The 15,380-nt window shown below is 32.5% G+C and overlaps 1 protein-coding gene across 2 annotated transcripts in view; it reads left to right on the top strand.

The window, feature by feature from the left end:
- TRMT11 (tRNA methyltransferase 11 homolog) overlaps positions 1-15,380 on the top strand; it is a 63,122-nt gene that overhangs the window by 12,613 nt on the left and 35,129 nt on the right. For both annotated transcript variants that reach the window (XR_004233618.1, XM_031964311.1), the window contains exons 2-6: positions 4,974-5,039; positions 7,161-7,234; positions 13,080-13,161; positions 13,250-13,342; positions 13,445-13,579. Coding sequence is in view for 1 of the 2 variants with exons in the window: in XM_031964311.1 (XP_031820171.1) it covers positions 4,974-5,039; positions 7,161-7,234; positions 13,080-13,161; positions 13,250-13,342; positions 13,445-13,579 (450 nt within the window). In the remaining variant the exon portion in view is untranslated. The remainder of the gene's footprint in view (positions 1-4,973; positions 5,040-7,160; positions 7,235-13,079; positions 13,162-13,249; positions 13,343-13,444; positions 13,580-15,380) is intronic.

The raw sequence follows: 15,380 nt of genomic DNA, 5'->3' as shown, positions 1-15,380 counted from the left end.
CCTGGAATAGGAGTAAAGAAATTGAGTGGTGATGATGATTACTTAGGTTAGATTCCCAAATATTTTATCCTATTGACAGTTATTTTAAATGGAATTTCTCTTTGTATCTCTTGCTGTTGGATTTTGTTAGTGATGTATTAAAAATGCTGAGGATTTGTGGATTTATCTTGTATCCTGCAACTTTGCTAAGGTTGTGGATTATTTCTAATAGCTTTTTAGTAGATTCTCTGGGTTTCTCTAAGTATACCATCATATCATCTGCAAATAGTGATAATTTGGTTTCCTCATTTCTTATTCTAATTCCTTTAATCCCTTTTTCTTCTCTTATTGCCAAACCTAATATTTCTAATACAGTATTGAATAGCAGTGGCAATAGTGGGCAACCTTGTTTCACCCTTGATCTTATTGGGAATGTTTTGTTTATCCCCATTACATATGATGCGTACTGATGGTTTTAAATAGTTGCTACTGGCTATTTTCAGGAAAAGTCCATTTATTCCTATTCTCTCTCGTGTTTTTAATAAGAATGGGTGTTGGATTTTATCAAATGCTTTTTCTGCATCTATTGAGATAATCATATGATTTTTATTAATTTGGTTATTAATATAGTCAATTATGCTAATAGTTTTCCTAATATGGAACTAGTCCTGTATTCCTGATATAAATCCTACTTGGTCATGGGGTATTATCTGGGGATAATTTTCTGTAATCTCTTTGCTAATATTTTGTTTAAGATTTTTACATCAATATTCATTAGGGATTTTGGTCTATAATTTTCTTTCTCTGTTTCAACCTACCTGGTTTAGATATCAGTACTATGTCTGTGTCATAAAAGGAATTTGGTAGGAGTCCTTCATTCCTTATGATGATTACTTAGGTTAAGCAATTTGACTGATCCTTACATTATCTCCCATCACTTTTGTTGTCTCTCTAGATATAATTTCATTGTTCTTGGGATCTCCTGGTATAGAAATTTCTTTTTCTAAATAATCAGCAATATATCAGCAATTTGTAATATTCATAAGCGTCCTGAGTCGCTGAGAGATTAAAATTTTGTCCATGGTAACGCAGCCTGTCTGTGTTAGAGATAGCTTTTGAATCTGGCATTTCTGACTCCATAGGGCAGTTTTATCCATATGCTGCACTATCTCTTCCTGTGGCAGGTGAGAAGAATTGACTGAGGAAACAATTTTGAGCCTCCAAATATATCAGTTTATTAAGCAATGTATGCCAAATGTTAACAAATTGGGACTGTGCCTTCCTCAGGCTGGCATTGGTCTCTGAATACAGGAAGAGACCGATTTTATGCATTTAAAAATTATAAGCAAAATACAAAACAGGATGTATTAATCTGATAAAAATCTGATTTCTAATTGGAAGAAATATTATGGGCTTTTCAAATTGGGGGCAGGGGTAGGGGCAGACTAAATAAGTACAATTTCCTGAAATAAGAAAAAGAGGTATCCCATTCCCTCGAAGTGTTAGTTAGAGAACATGGAAGCAGTAACTGATAGACCCCTCCAGGGTCAGTTTTCAGATAAGACATATGAGTTGCTTGAGATGTGCAATTGTGAAAAAAAACTTCTCACATCAGTGTTTAGATCTAAATGTAGTTTGGTTAGCTTAACTTTTGTCCTTGGGGATTTTTAGACAGCAGATAGAGATGGTCCAACTTCCCAGCCACACAGGCTAGGTTCTAATAATATAATAAAGTTTTTTTTTTCACAATTCTCATAATTAAAGTTTTCTCATAAGACAGAAATTGAACTAGAACCATAACTGAATAGCAAGGCAACTGACCTAGATCCAGAATTGAGTGACAAGATAGAGTCAATATAGTTTACTCAGTTCCCACAATTCCTTTATCACCCTGTTGTACTATGTATACGTATATGTATATATACATATACAAATTTATAGTGTCCATGCTAGTTTTCTGGAGCAATTCTGAACAGGACTTGGTCTTTAGGTGGAGAAGTGATGAAGGCAGGAGAGCCACCACAAGGCTGCTCAAAGATGGAGAGTCTTCTCTTGTGTTTGTGTCTGGGACTCTTGAGTTTTTCTCTGTGTCTGTGTCTGAGACTCTGTGTCTGAGACTCTTTTTCCCAGTCCTCTCAGCCCTTAAATACCCCAGTACGATTACATCACTACAGCAACTGAGTATGTGCCAACCGTAGAACATTACATTACCATATTACACTAAGTATATGCCAACTAGAGTGATTACATCATTACATCACATTAAGTATGTGCTTAACTAGAAAACTATTATCCTATCAATCATTGAGTAGGTGCTTAATTATAAGGACACTGCTCTCCTTGATTTAAGGATACCTTTCCAGAATTCCGGCCCTTTACATCTCCTAATTTCTTTTGTTTTAAAACACAGGTGGTCACGCCTTTCAGGGAGGTGAGAACCCCAAAAAGGAGGTGATCACTCTCCCCTTCCTCATCCCCCCTCCACCTTCCCCTCTTCTTCCCCCTGACTTCTCAGGAAGGGAGGTGAAAACACCAAAGGGAAATGGGGAGTCAAACTAGATTTTGTTAGCAGGCTTCCTCTGGGCTGAAGGATCTTACTTGAAACAGATATACATAAATCCATCAATATGGGAGATATTACACAAGCCCTTAGTAATATAACACAGGCTAGTAGTGATGTAACAAACAACATGAATCAACAGAGAAATTATATATGTCCATAAGTCTTAGAACGAGGGTATATAAATAATAATCACGCATAAACCTGCTTCAGCAGCCAAAGAGATAGTCCAAAACTAATCTATTGTTCATTACTTCATGTGTTAGGGAATCCAATGATTCCTGCAGATTTTGAAGTCCTAGAACAGTCTTATCATGTCTCAGGGAATCCAATGATCCCTGCAGATTTTGAAGTCCTGGAACAGTCTTATCATATTTCAGGGATTCCAATGATTTCTGAGGGTTTTGAAGTCCTGCATTAGTCTCACAATTTTTGATGTTCATGAGTTAATCGCCATAACTGCCATGCTCTTTCAGTGATGAGCACAGTCAATATAGAACTACCTGATATTTCTTGGATCTTCTCCTTCATTTCGAGGATTTGCTCCATCTCTCTCTGATGGACAAGGCAAATACAGCTCGTTGACACCCATCTGACTCCTCCATCTGTAGAGATACAAACATACCCTCTCCCCCAAGCAGTTAACCTATCTGGTCCCTTCTATTCACCACTTTCTGGATCTCTCCACATCACCTGTCGATTATCTAAAGATAGTGGAGCTGCTCGCACTGGACACTGCCCTTCTGGTGCGTTATAAAACCTGTCTATTGGAGCAAGTGCACTTTTATCAAAAAATTAATAGTATAAAAAGCTAAATTTAAAAGTTCTTTAGGGTTACTTGTGGTTCCTCCTTTCTTTTGTTTTTGGAGGAGTGTCTTGATATCTCTGTTTCTCCTCTCTACTACTGCCTGTCCTTGAGGATTAAAAGGTATGCCAGTGTTGTGTAAAATCTTATACTGTTCACAAAAATGTGCAAAATGTTTAGAAGTATATGCAAGTCCATTATCTGCTTTTATTGCTTATGGCACACCAATAATTGCAAATGCTTGTATAAGGAATTCAGTGACCACTTGGGCAATCTCTTTTGCTGCGAGTATTGCAAAAGTAAATCCTGGAAAGGTGTCCACTACATCATGAATAAAAGATAGATGACCAAAAGATTTATAATGGGTCGCATCCATTTGCCATATTTCATTGGGTCTCAAACCACAAGGGATTTTTCCTGGAGAGAGTGTAGGAGCATAGAAAGGAAGACAAACTGTACAGCCTTTTCTTCTTCTTCTTCTTTTTTTAAGAACTTGTGAGATTCTTTAAAGTCAATTGTATCATATTGTACATAAGGAATGTTTCCTCAGGAATTGAATCAGGACCCATAGCTTCACAATATTTAATTAATTGCTTTCCCACTATTTCCCACATATCTGGCTCTAATTTTTCTTCCTTAAAGAGCCAAGGAGACATGCATGCTAGTATATTTAAGAGCCCAGTTATCTGCTTCTGAGTTATCAACAAACCTTGCTTCTCTGTTAACCTAACTATGCATGCTACATACTTCCCTTGGGGTGGGGGAGGCTCTTTTTTAAGTATTTGCCCCATTTCAGCTGAAAAACGAAAGTGACTAGTTTAGCTCATATCAGTTTCCTGCTTCTCTATTTTTATACTCACCCTATTTCCAGGTCACAAGGACTTCTCCACTGAGGTTACGATTACGTCAGTCAAACTACTGAGTGTAGGTACTTTAAGTCCAGAGCCTCAAAATGTAGTGTGCTTTTTTCAGTGCCCCATGTTTAGGGCACCAAAATGTCTTGCTTGGGGTAGCTCTCTGGCGCATTTCTGGACGAGCCTTGGTCTTTAGGTGGAGAAGTAATGAAGTGATGAAGACAGGAGAGCTATCATGAGGCTGGTCAAAGATGGAGAGTCTTCTCTTGTGTCTGTGTCTGGGAGTCTGATTTCTTCTCTGTGTCTGTATTTGAGACTGTAACTGAAACTCTGAGCCCTTAAATATCTCAATACGATTACATCACTACAGCAATTGAGCATGTGCCAACTGTAGAACATTACATCACCATATTATACTAAGTATATGCCAACTAGAGTGATTACATCATTACATCACAGTAAGTATATGTTTAACTAGAGAACTATTATTCCATCAATCACATTGAGTAGGTGCTTAACTATAAGCACCCTGCTGTCCTTGATTCAAGTATACCTTTCCAGAGTTCTAGTCCTCTACACAAATTTATGTATGTGTGTACATATATACATATAAACATGTATAATTACTTTATATATGTATATATTTGCATGTATATTGCAAAGTTCTGTTTGTATTTTTAGAGGGAAAACTCATAACCTGTAGAAGTAGTAATTGAAATTGTAACAAGTTTAATGTTAATAATATATTGAATTTTCCTTATGATTTTCACAACAGGAAATAAAATCTTTACTTTCGCTTTTGGGAGGTCGATTTAGTAGCCATCAGGAAATTCATGGAAAAGTAAGTTTATAGTTTATTTTCTTCTCAAGACTATGTATTATATATGTTAAGCTAGCTTTTTACTGGAAGAAACTATATTTTCTTAGGAACACTTTATATTTCTGAGAGTATTTTTTAAATTAAATTTTAAAAAAAATTATTATAGCTTTTTATTTACAAACCATATGCATGGGTAATTTTCCAACATTGACCTTTGCATAACCTTTTGTTTCAAATTTTCCCTTCCTTCTCCTAGATGGCAGGTAGTCCAATACATGTTAAATATCTTAAAATATATGTTAATCCAATATATGTATACATATTTATACAGTTATCTTGCTGCACAAGAAAAATCAGATCTAGAAAGAAAGAAAAAAACCTGAGAAGGAAAACAAAAATGCAAGCAAACAATAACAGATAGAGTGAAAATGCTATGTTGTGGTCCACACTCAGTTCCCATAGTCCTCTCTCTGAATGTAAATGACTCTCTTCATTACTGAATAATTGGAACTGGTTTGAATCATCTCTGAGACTATTGTTAAATTTTAGGTATCTTTGGATGATAAAAAGCATCTTTCACTTTTGAAAACCTGAGAATAGAACAAAGGTTCTTAAAGTTTTTTTGTGTGTTCTGGTGGATCCCTTTGGCATTCTAATGAAACCTATGTAGCCCTTCTGAGAATATTAATTTTATATAAATTCATAAATTATATAGGATTACCAATGAAACTAATTATATTGAAATGTAGTTATCAAATTATTAGGGGGTAAAAAAAACCTAACAACACAAGATCATGAATTCCATGTTAAAGACCGATTTTTTTTTTTTTTTTTTTTGGAAATACCTTCTCTCTTAACTTCTGGATTTATTTTCACTGAATTTTCCATTTCTTATGGAAGACATTAGTTCTTACACAGTGAGATTCTATGGAAGATAATTCTATATTCTATTGATTTACTATGATTTTAAAGAACTAGAATAAATTTTATTAACTACTGGATTGCAAACTTCTTTTTGCAATATATTTTTAAATTTAATGTATGCCATTATATTAAAAAAAAAAAAAGCAAAGTAATACATACAATGCCTATATGTTCTTGGGCAAGTCTTTTTAATCCTGTCTATCTCAATTTCCTCATCTATAAAATGAGCTAGAGAAGGAAATGACAAATTATTTTAGTTATCTCTGCCAAGAAAACTCCAAATAGGATCATGAAAAGGTGGGCATGACAAATATTTAATAACTTAGAACTTTATTGCAACATTTCTTGGATCTATAATTTGTAGGGATTTCTTTACCAGTGCACACATTAAAGGTTTTCCAAACATTTGTCACTAGTGTATGAGATGCTGGGTTGGAAGTCAGTTTCTCTGACCTTGACTAAGATAGTCCTTCAGTGATAGAAATAAATTCTGTCAATAGTTTCATTCTCTAGGCTTTTTTCAAGTTTCTAGAGTTTGTATTCCATTGACATATTCTTTTAGAAGGATCAGCCCCATGCCCCATTGCAGTGTGGGCTGTTATTGAAGGATCAATGCTATAAGGGAAATTAAATATAACAAAGTCTAAAATAAACCATTTAAATACTTTATTGAAAGATAGCATAGTATAATGAATGAAATGCTGCATTTGAAGTCAGGGAAACCTGTTTTTCAAATTCTGCCTCAAAAATTTGTTGGGTTACTTGAGCTAAAGCAAGATACTTTAGCTTTCTATGTGTCAGATTACTTATCTGTAAAATGGGAGAAATACCTGCTATAAGGCTTAAAGGATTTGACATTTTAAGTGCTTTGAAAAATCTTAGTAGTAAGTATCACTTATTTTGATTACAATTTAGAATGACTCAAGAGTTAATGATATCCCAGTGCATAATTGTCGATGTAATCTTTAAGAAACAGCTGTTTTTGTATAAAAGGTCAATGAGAATAAATCTCAATGAAATGATCTTTAACATCATTTGGGTTGGTTTTCCCATGCTGCCCTATTATATTAAGCTGGTTATCATAGAGAGGTCAAATTTGGGGCTTTTGTGTTTTCCTCAAAAAAGTGGCAAATAAAAATTTCTCTTCATCTTCTTAAGTACCAAAACTTAGGGCATTATAACTAAATTATCTTACTATTTTTATTGTTTTTGTTTCAGTCCCCATTTTGGATTCTTAGCATTCCCTCAGAAGATATTGCCAGAAATTTAATGAAACGGACAGTATGTGCAAAGTAAGAGCAACTCTGAAAAGGTGTAATTTTCTTTCATTTGTGTACCCACCTATGATGTTCTCTGGGTAATTACAGGCAATCCCTGCTTTTTTTTTGCTACAGTGCTTTCCTGGAAACCAATTTGAAAGCAGGAGGAAGAAATAGATATCAGTTTTATTCCATAGACTATTTGAGTAGCAGTTACCTGCTGTCATAACTAGATGGTGCTTCTGCATGAGAAAGGCAAGTTTACATGGGGATGGGAAGGGAATAGTCTGTAGAAGTTGAATAGTCAGATCCTGAAGCTGATAAATGAATGATGAAGTTGGCAAAAAAAAAAAAAAAAAAAAAAAAAGAAAAGGAAATACTGTTAAATGGATATATTAGTAAAGTGCAAGGCAGAAGAAAAGTGGGGACTGCCTAAACATAGTTGCTCTGCCAACTTTATTTGTTAATAATATAATTCCTAAATGAAAGCTAATTCTTTGTTTGTAGAAATTTTTAGGAATAAAATACTCAGCAAGCCAAATTGCATTGTTTTGCTCTTAATTAACAGTATAGTGGTATAATTGCCTCTTAAGCTAATCTAAATGTCATATTTTATTGATGTGGATTATTTTTCTAAAGGAATAATTTTATTTTGAAAATGTTAACAGTGTTAATAAGCATAATTATAGTAATAACATATAGTAGAATGGATGGAGCTCCACGCCTTGAATCAGAAAGACTCATCTTCAAACTTGACTTCAGATACTTTTCTAGTGGTGTGACCCTAGAAAAGGCTCTTAACACTGTTTGCCTCAGTGTCACATCTGTAAAATGAGCTGGAGAAGGAAATGTATCTCTGTTAAGAAAATTCCAAATGGGGTCACAGAGAGTTGAACATGACTAAAAAATGGCTGCACAACAGCAAAAATGTTGAGTAAACTACGTTTTCTTAAGTCAGAATTTCAAATAACCTTTTGAAATTTGGACATTTTGTGATATTCTTGAGGTTTTGGGGGAGAATATTTTAGCAAATTGCTCAAAGATTTCTCTTTTGGTCTAGGAATATACTATTTAGCATTGCAGTGTGAATATATCTTTACAGACTATATTTAATTTTAACTTTGATGAATTTCTGATAAATGTGACATGAGATACACTTACTCTGTGAGCTTTAAAGTGTCGTATTTATTATTTTTCTTATTGTGTGCAAATGTTATAATATTAAATACATAGTTCTGAAACTTCCAAAGCTAATTGTTTTGACGTGTTTTTGTTAGAAAACTGTTTCCCTAACTTAGTCCTTTTCGTTTAATAGGGCATGCTATTTTTGTAATTTTTTATTTTTTTTTGTAAGTTGTCATTTAAAAAAAAATAAAATGGTCAAAAAAACCTATGAATTGTTAAGTATGATTCCTTCCTCTCCCTCCCCCCATCCCCCGCCCCCGCCCCGCCCCCTATTTTGGAGCTGAGAATTCTTAGACATAAAAGCTCTAAATTTGTGATGCATACTGTGGAAATTGGATGAGTAATAGTATGACAGAATGCATCTTTAGTTGCAGATTTTCTATCTATCTTAAATTTTTCTGTGGTGAATTTGGAATGAATGTACTGCTACTCCCAATTACATGTTTTAGATCTGTTTCATTTTTTACATTATAACTATGAAGTAATAATTTTATTATTTGACAATTTTGGGGAACAAAGTGTTTTATGTAAATGATAATTTCTTATTTAAGATAAATGTGATGTTATCATCTCGCCCCTTCCTCAATAAATTGAACAAAAAAGGGAAGTATTAATTGTGTAAAATGAACTTTTGGATATATAAGCCATTTTTCCCTTTGGTATCCAGATATTTTTATTGGAACTTTTTAAAAAAAAATGGCAAGTTTTTAAAAATATATGATATGCTTTTTTGTATTTGTAAAGAACTTATCTAACATAGTTTGCCCTTTACTGATTCAGGGTCATCATGATGATTTTTGTGTTAAATACTATGAGTTTGGGGTTATAGAACTATGTAAGACTATTTGTTGAATAGTCTTACACTGAATAACCTCAAAATCCCCTCGTTTCTTTAATTCTTTTGTCAGCTGTTTATACTTTTTTCTCTGAAAAAAATGCTGTTTTTGCTATCAAATATCACTTTTTTTCCTTGTTGCTTTCTTATACTATATTTAGTTATTCATCTCTCCTTTTTAACTTGTCTTTTAATTTGCGGTAGTGGTAGTGTTGAAAACCAGAAGCAAACTTCTTAGAAGTGTACACAGCTTAAAATGAAAAACAAACTCTTCCTCTCTGTCTTTTGTCCCTGTCTCTTTCTGTCTCTCTGTCCCTCTGCCTTCTTTTCTCTCTCCCTACTTCTCTTTCTCTCTAAATGGTGGCTCAGAAGTTCTTCTGTAAGTAGAATAAATAAACTTTGGTGCATGGACTTAGTAATATCTATCTTTTTCCTAATTATTTTTATATCTTAGAGGAAGACTGGACCTTAGAGATTATCTTGTCTAACTCTTTTGTTTTAAAAATGAGGAGTGAGATCTGATGGCATTGAGCACTTTGCCTAAAAACTGATGAAAGATGGTTTTTGCTTACTTAATAGTTCTCAACAAAGTTCTAGATATTTAAAGTTAACATATAGGTGAGAAATTATTGTCTATCTCCTTCTGCAATAAGTTCAGTGGAAGAACAAGTGCTTTTATTAAAAATATTTTGTTGCATATATGTGTAAATATCTTTGAAAAGTTACTGAACTACTTATAGGTAAAGTAATAACTTTTGGTCTATGTTCAATTCTGTTTTGTAATCACTCTTAAATTTTTTTTGAGTTTGGGAATCTTTTCTAAAATGTCAAAATATTTTTCAAGCTTCCCATATAGTTGTACTTTTAGTATTTGCTGACCAGAAAAAAAAAAAAAGAAAAATGGTGAACACAAAGATTGGCAACTAATTGTTTTAGACTTTTAATAGAATTATTTAGATATTCTAATTTATTCAGGAGTTAGGACCTTTTGAAACTAGACAGTGAAACACTGCCCTGAAACTGTTGTTTTTTTTTTTTTTTTTTTTTTCCAGAATTAATTCAGGTTTCAGTTACTGTTCAGAAAATTGAACTCAGTAATTAAATGACAATGACAAACCTTTTAGTTGATTACCTTTTGCTTTGTGAAATTGAAATGCTTTTTCCATCTTGAACTAAATTAACAGGTGCTTTTTGAATGACTGATCCTTTAATAATATAGTTTTAAAAATGTGATAGTAGCTTACTATTAATTTTGTTTGTGCAAATGCTTAGAAGTTCTATCTATGCCGTTTAATAGATATTAAGTTAATGCTCAATTATAGTAATTTTAAAGCTCCTTTGTGAAAAATCACCTTGAATGAGGAAAAGCCTCTAAGAGTAGTCTATATATTTCATGTTGTTGAATTTCTTGATACAATTCTTACTGATTTTGATTAGTCTTGCAGATGACATGGGCACTGTACAAATGTGAGAGATAATTATTATTAAAGAAAGAGCCCAGTATAGTAGAAAAAGGAGGGCATTTTGATTTAAAGGACCTGAATTTGAATCTCTTGTGAATAGTTACTTGTTATATGACCATGGGAATATTGGTTAACTTACTCTGGCCCTCAATTTTCTCATTTGTAAAATATTGATCGTAATACTTTATTTGACAATTTCATAAGATTGTTCTAGAACTTACAAATCATAGATTTAAAACTATCAGGGACTTCAGAAGCCATGTAGTATAAACCCCTTATTTTATAGATGAGAAAGTTCTGCCCCTAAAAAGGTTAAATGTCTTGCCCAAAAGCATATAATTTAAGAGGTGGTATTTGAAATTAAGTCTTTTGACTCCAAAGTTATCATCTTTTTACTGTATCACATATGAAAAAAAATTGCAAAGTGTTTTACAAATATAGTATTGTAAAATAGGAGTTAAATAATCCCAAAAGGACATTTGGGCTATTCAAGAGAAGGAATTTTTTTAATTGCTTTTTTTTTTTTGGCATTAAAGAAAAAAAGACTACATATGTAGTCTTTGGGTTGAACCCTGTGATTTTATTGGTGTAAGGAATTCCTCTGCAAGTGTAATTTGCTAACTGTTCTGCATCTTGAGTCTTAGAGAATTGCCTGGGAAATTATGGAACTGAGTGACATGTTTAGGATCACATGACAATTTATCGCTGAGACTTTTAGAGAAAAAACAATGAAATTCTTCATAATCTGAAGTAGTGCTAATTGAAGTTATAATAAGTTCAATATGAAGAATAAACCAAATTTACCTTATTATTTTCACAAGAAATAAAAAGATTAGATACTTGAACCTAAGTTTCACTGACTCTGAGACTACCTTGATACAAATATTATTATTAATAATTAGTAACTCAGTTTTACATCATTCTTTAAGATTTGTAAAAACAATTTTGTAAATTTGTAAAACATCTTCCTCACAACTTCCAAGATAGTTATATTGTTGTTATATCTAAATATATATACATATACATATATATAGAGTTTGACTTCATAGGGTCATATAACTATAATCATAATTATAACATGATTATGTTTATGTTAAATAATGATATCACGATATGCGATTATAATCATATATAATTATAATAGGTGACATTCATAGGCTGTTTTTGGATTTATAAAGCACTTTACAAACATTTTTCATCTGTATAATAACTATGTAAGCTAAGTGCTCCTATTATTCCCATTTTAAGTAAGAAGTAGAAGGTAGAGAGTCTTGAAGGCAAGGACACCTGGGTTTGAATATTGCTTTAGACTTATACTGACTGTGATTCTAGATGAATTTCTGAATTTTTATGTACTTTTGGCAACTCTATGACTACATTTTGCTTAGCATTAGTTTCTTCATCTGTGACTTCCCCGAATCAATAAAATTGCAGGTCTACTCCCTAAGGCTTTATAGATTAGAAAATTTTGGCACCCGGAGGCTAAGTGATATATGATGAGGCCCATGGTCACATAGCTCATAAGTATTTGAGGTTAGATTTGAACAGAGATATTTTTGACTTTAACTCTTGCATTCTTGCTATTTTTCTTAAGATAGTGTCTTATTCTTTAGATGGTGGGGAAAAAAGATAGATAAATGTATTCTGTAATATTCTTAGTATCTTGCCTATCTGGAAAAATAAAAGATAAAGAATAAAATGTTGCTACTTTGAATACCATTTTTACCAAAAAAATTTTTTTTAAAGTCCAGAAATTTTAAGAATTAAGAAATTCAGATCATTTGAATACCCATTTTGATTGATTGTAATTTGATTTAGATTATGTATAGATTTTTGTTATGTATCTAAATTCCAACAATTCTGAATTTTTGACAAGATTATAATTTTGAATCTAATACAAGGTATCATGTAGATTTATAAGCTTGTCATAGAAAATTTACATTAGTAAGAATATTTTCCATATATATGTATATATGTGTATACACACACCCACACACATACACACACTCACACTATCTTTCCCATTAGTCTGTGAATCTCCTTAAGGGCAGGGATTATTTTTATTTTTTGTTTGTATTTCTAGATGTTAGTACTATACCTGTCACACAGTAAGTGCTTAACAAGATACTTGTGTGATTCGAGAAAAGTTTTTCCTTACTGCTAAGTAAATCTTCAAATAAATTCCCTTTCTAAGCTGATTACTATTCAGTCTCCAAATCTGGATGTTGGAGAAGCAGAATTATATGTAACTTTAGGACTCATTATTTAGGTCTCTTATTTAAATGTGCAGTAATGAAAGAGAAGGTAACACTTGCTTAATTAAAATGGGCAAAATCAATGTTGTATTTTTGGTGGAAATTTTTTCAAGCTGAAAATAACTTTGTGAAATTTTCAGATCTATATTTGAACTATGGGGTCATGGAAAATCTCCAGAAGAATTATACAATTCTCTAAAAAGTTATCCTGTGGAAAAGATGGTATGTATTATCCAATGTCTTGCATAAGAATGCATATAATTGAAGTAGAGTTGCAAGACATTAAAGAAAAATATCTCTTTTATTTTAGGCTCCATTTCTACATTCAGACACAACATATAAAATAAAGATTCACACATTTAATAAAACATTAACACAAGAAGAAAAAATCAAACGAATAGATGTAAGTGCACTTAAAATTATATACCCATTTTGATTCAGTATAACAATTATTGAAATATTTAAATTATATTTTAAAGTTTGCTTAGAATTTTTTTCCTTTTAGGCACTTGAATTTCTGCCGTTTGAAGGAAAGGTCAATTTAAAAAATCCACAGCATATATTTTCTATTTTGGAAGATTATGGCTTGGATCCAAATCATATCCCAGAGAAACCACTTAATATTTATTTTGGTAGATGGGTAAGTAACATTACTTTTTTATAATTCTGTTTTATCTTTAGGACAAAAAAATAGGGATCTGAATTGAATCCTTCTTATTAAAAGCTTAAGGGAACTAAGCTATTACACCTAAAAAATTGAATGATATAGTGTTAACTTGTCCAGATATAAACAATAAGTAGGGGGAGACTTAAAATTAGTAAATAAGAGGAAGTATTGTTCCCCCAAATATTTCCTTTTCCTTCTTTTTTTCTTGACTGTTACCAAGCTAGAAGGACAGCAGCTACTTTTGAGTCCCATCCCAATATTTATTGGCACGGAAGCTGGCTGATTCACTCTTCTTTAGCAGTCTTGTGGTTCTCTACTTTCCAGCGCTTGCTGAGTTGATGTGGGAGTTAATACAGACAATTGATTACCTTTAGCTTTTCTGTATCAGGCTCTACATCAGCCTTAACTTCACCAGCTGAAAAGACTATAGACATGTTCTTTCACACTTTTGTATATAAAAAAAAAAAAAAAAAAAGATTTTTTTTTTTCCCTTTAATTTTATTCTGAGATGGGGACAGTGATCTAGAGGCTCAATAATAGACCTCTTTGATAAAAGACTATGCATGAGATGAATCTGGACCCTATGAATCTGGAGCTGAAAACGTTTTATGGGAATTCTCCCTTTCTTTAACTTGGAGTGAAGTGATATCTGGAATTTAATTCAAGTTCTAAGTGAGCAATCAGTATGAAACATCTGTGTTGATCATACAAGCCACTTATTCCAGTTACTTTGGGTAAGCTCCTGAATCGAAAACCCTGAACAATAAATATTAGCTTTTCTCTAGATTGCCCTATTCCTATGAGGCCCAAGGTGCAGAAGGACCAAGAATTTTTACTTACGAGGAGATATAATTTTAATTAGGTCTAAGCCTTTGATAAAGATTCAGGTATGTATAAGACAAAGTCAAGAGAAGTGCTCCCTTCCATGACTCAGAAAAGAAACAGTAACCTAATGGATAGAGGGCAATGATCTGGTACCTGAATATAATTAGAACTGGCTGGTATTAGAATTTTACTGTCTGTGTTCTATTCATAACTATGCATTGTATTCCAGAAACAATTAAGACATCAAGAATAATGTTATCATACTTCATTTCTATAAAAGTTACACAAAGTAGAGTTCTTGTGTCATTTTAGGCAAAAATCTCAATTATGGAGATTTCTTTTACTGGCTTTTTGTAATAATGGTTTAGAGTTATAAAACACTTTATAATTTACAAAGTTTTTTCTTCATATAAAGACTGTAAAGTAGATAGTGCAAATAGCATTGTCTCTATTTTGTAGATGAGAAACCTGAGGTCAGTAAAGGTAAAGTGACTTACTCAGGGTTGCATAGCTATTAAGCCCATTATTATTAAAGAATGATTTATTCTAAAATCACTAATGAAGGAGAAGTATTCTATAGCAAGTGTTAATTGAATAACTTTATTGTTGAAGAGTATGGATATAGAAAAAGTAAATTTTTTCCATTGAAGATTATATGGGTTTGGTATTAATGCTGATTCTATTCTAAGCTCAAATCTGACTTTGTTTTGGGAATAATAAAAGGGATGTAAAAATGTCATGTAATAAGGTAAGGAACTTTTCCATAACCACCTTTGTTATCTTTAATAAAAGGAAAGATTAAAACAGTGTGAATTGGAAAGAATCTGAGTCATGGAATCACAGAATTGGAAGAATCTTAGGGTACATCTTATTCAACATATACCAGAAAGGAATTTACAGGTTACCATATTTGACAGGTGGTCAGCCAGTCCAGTTAGGGACACTGGTG

The sequence above is a fragment of the Sarcophilus harrisii genome, chromosome 4 (genome assembly GCF_902635505.1).
Source record: "Sarcophilus harrisii chromosome 4, mSarHar1.11, whole genome shotgun sequence".
Classification (NCBI taxonomy): domain Eukaryota; kingdom Metazoa; phylum Chordata; class Mammalia; order Dasyuromorphia; family Dasyuridae; genus Sarcophilus; species Sarcophilus harrisii.
Note: the sequence above shows the minus strand (reverse complement) of the source record. Positions and strands in the feature narration are given on the sequence as shown.